The sequence below is a fragment of the Etheostoma cragini genome, chromosome 24, assembly GCF_013103735.1.
Source record: "Etheostoma cragini isolate CJK2018 chromosome 24, CSU_Ecrag_1.0, whole genome shotgun sequence".
NCBI classification, from domain to species: domain Eukaryota; kingdom Metazoa; phylum Chordata; class Actinopteri; order Perciformes; family Percidae; genus Etheostoma; species Etheostoma cragini.
The window spans coordinates 11,029,571-11,033,110 of NC_048430.1; the positions used below are offsets into that span (position 1 = coordinate 11,029,571).

Sequence of the window (3,540 nt, forward strand, 5' to 3'; positions counted from 1 at the left end):
CCCCCCCCCACACCCACACCCACACACACACACGCCTGGCTAAAATACATTCCGAGCGCTGCAGCTTATTCAGTACACTGCTGCTCAAGTCCACACTATGCTGTTTAATCAGCATGCCACACCTGTGAGGTGGATGAAGTATCTCGGCAAAGGCGAAGTGCTCACTAACGCAGATTTAGACACTTTTGTGAACAGTTTTTGAGGGAAATAAGCCTTTTTTTTAGCCTGAGATCTTAGTCCATCTCATGAAAAATGGGGGCAAAAACAAGTGTTTAGTTTATAATTTTGTTTATATCTATATTCATGTAAAGCACGTTTAATTGCATTGTTGCTGAATGTGATAAACAATTAAAGCTTCTTAACTCATGCTAGCAAGTTCATCAATAATAGATAGTAGAGCCGAATATATAACATTGTAAATGTGTCCCACCTCTCGGCTGGCCAGCTGAGAGTTTCCTCTCTGAGTTCATGTTGAAGTGCTTCTCAACTTCTCCCGGACCTGTAAAAGAAAATGCGTAATTTACACTATGTGAAATAATGCACGTTAGCAGGAGCTAGCTGCGGCTAACATTAGCTAAGATTACGGACTCCCTGCAACAACAGCAGTTAACGCATTTCCGGTCAGAGAAAGAAAACAGACCTGCTCTTTGTAGCTTTGTTTGGTGGTTTAAAACCACACGCGGCAGTTTGTGATGTGTCTTCTGTAGAAAAGAAATCACTCCGCCGTCGTCATTATGCGGTAAATGGTAAACTCATGCAAAACAATGGGCCGTAGGTCGCAACATGGCCCGAGTCCCGGAAACACAAACACAACTTCCGCTACAGTCCTCTGCCCTTCAGTATAAAACAGCGTTTTTTTGTGTTGTCTTGCCGTCAAAATTGAAAATCAGCAATGTTTTCAACTTTTTTTTCTCACGTTTTTGTCCCTTTTTGAAACACGTTTACGCTTTGCTTCGATGTTTGTCACTTTTTTAATGTTTTCAACACTACGTAACACTACTGATTAACTTTAGTTTTACAGTTATTTTTGGAATGCATGGTCAGTAATCCTCCTTTATAGGAAATTATACCTAATGTTTGAGTTAGAAAAGCAGAATTATTTAGACTTAAATTAAAGGAATGTATGTTGATGGCTAATCACAGACTGGAATATGTCAACTTTACTCAATAGTATTTGGAAACCACCACTATTTGTTTTTTTCAAATACTGTAAAATTTAATAAGACACCCCAAAATTAATGAAAGCAGAGATTTGTACTTGCCAAAGAGCGTTGAGTGGAATCAATCATGTTATTTGGGGTAATTAAAAAGAACATTGATATGGGAAAAAGGGTCAATTTGACTCGAGAACAACATGAGGGTTAAAATAATATAATGATCGCAAATGGACAAGCTTAGTGTCACTATTAAATCAATAAGTATTGTGTTTAGACATGTACAGACTGTACTTCAGAAACATCAGATATGATGGGAACATTTCACTGCACAATGAGTAGTTTTACTTCTCATACATATTATTGTTGATGTACAGGATGTGCAAAAGGTCAGGAAATAGAGTGCGTGCAATAGCCATGTCTTAGTAGTATAACTACATACTAGTATTAGTACTTGCCTTCAGTAAAGGATATGAATAGCATGTTCTTTATCAGAAAGAGAAGGATAAATATTGTGCATCTTCAATAACATGTTCAAAGTAACAAAGGAAAGGGTAACAGCGTTACGTTTAATTGTATAGGATTATGGTTTGATTTGAAAACATATAAGGTGGAATCATGTTGAACAGGTTGAGAAAAAGCACAATAAAGTACTGAATCTCATGAGATCAGCTTGTGGTTATGAATGGAGAGAGGATACACACTCACTACTGGATCATTACAGGGCAGAAAAACAGAGGGAAGTCAAAAGCAGTCTAACAGGAACCCAGTCAGTGTCAGAGAAATCCACATAGGATGGTGTAGTTCTACTATATGTCCACTAGGTGGGGTAACTGACTGACTATTTGGGACATAATACAGTCCCTCCAGAAAAAAAGCAATTATGTGATCGTATAATTCAATGCACAATCAGCCAAGGTCTGCCCAGATAGCAAGCCAACATCGAATAAATATAGATTTTCAATCTGAATCATCTTCATGTTTGATACTGAAATTTCAATGCAAAATAAATGTTGACTGACCATTACCATACAGATGAAACCTGTCGTTATTAATGTTGACGACAGCAACATTGGAACAACATTCATTGTAAAAAAAAAAACTGTGAAAAAACGGTAATATTCCGGCAGCTGGGGCGCCAAAAAATTACCGTAAAATAACGGTAAAACCTAATCACGTAAAATTACAGTAATTTTCCATAATGAAATGACAGAAAATATCTTTAATCTTACATTTATTTGTATGTAATTATTGGGCTTTTTAATGTTTAAAAAAGGACATTTACCCTTTTAAAACACTTAAATTATCTTAAAATACAGTCAACCACTGCTATAATACAAATAATCTGTCTTAAAATGGCGGAAAAATGCCACTATTATTTGAGTTTTATAATATAATTTTATGGAAAAATCATGTTATTTGACACATCTAAAATGTAATAACGCGTTATATCACATACAAAACATTTGATTTTACTTTTTAAAAATGTCAAAATACTGTTGTAAAACGGATAATACGCTTTATATTTACAACAACCTACCCTTAATTTAAGATTGTATCAAGTTTATTATAAGTTTTTACATGTTAATTTCCAAATAAATCCTGTGTATATAATTGATTTTTAATGTCATAAATACAATTCATTTACTGTTAAAAAAACACAAAAAACTGTTATTAAACAAATATGTACAAGTATAATTACAGCAATTTACCATTCATTTTAGAATCTATTAAGTATAATACGAGTCTTTATATGTATTTTTACATAAAGTTCATGTATATTTATTTAATCTTCAATGTAAAATAAGCATACTTTGCCGTTAAAACAGTGGATTTACTTTTAAAAAGAGAACCAAATACTGTCATTAAACAAGAATGTGAGTACAATTACAGCAATCTACCAAGTATAATGTGTTTTTAAATGCAATTTTACATGCAAATCATGTACATTTAATCCATCTTTAACGTTAAAAAAGTATGCCCAGCAATGGATTTACATTTGTTTAAAAGTCCAAATACTGTCAAAGAAATATTGATTATAGCAACAACCTGCTGATAATTTTGTTAAATTTCATAACACTGCTATAATACTCATAACTAAATGTATATTTATAAAAATTCAACCTGCAAATGTAATGGACAATTTCTAAAATATTGAGCTATAACAAAGCAGTTAAATGACAATCTATAAAAAGGAGATTTAGCTTAACAATAACCGCTCTTAGAAACAACCAGGACACACTTACTACTGTTCATTGTGTATTTTATTCTGTCGACCAACAGATAAGAATAGAAAACAGTTAATGCAACAAAGCTTAACGTGGCATGGCTACATACTGCTAGCAGTCCAACAATTGCCTGCTTCAGTTCAAGAACAGTTTACAGT

The 3,540-nt window shown here is 33.6% G+C and overlaps 1 protein-coding gene across 5 annotated transcripts in view; it reads right to left on the reverse strand.

The window, feature by feature from the left end:
- LOC117939487 (gastrula zinc finger protein XlCGF57.1-like) overlaps nt 1-3,540 on the reverse strand; it is a 235,686-nt gene that overhangs the window by 19,388 nt on the left and 212,758 nt on the right. For 3 of the 5 annotated variants that reach the window (XM_034864892.1, XM_034864891.1, XM_034864894.1), the window contains exons 1-2: nt 641-813; nt 431-499 (exon numbers count right to left, since the gene is read on the reverse strand). The exons of the other annotated variants lie outside the window; for them this stretch is intronic. In XM_034864892.1, the coding sequence (XP_034720783.1) occupies nt 431-470 (40 nt within the window). In that variant the 5' untranslated portion in view covers nt 471-499; nt 641-813. Of the gene's footprint in view, nt 1-430; nt 500-640; nt 814-3,540 lie in introns of those variants that run through there. 5 annotated transcript variants of the gene reach the window in all.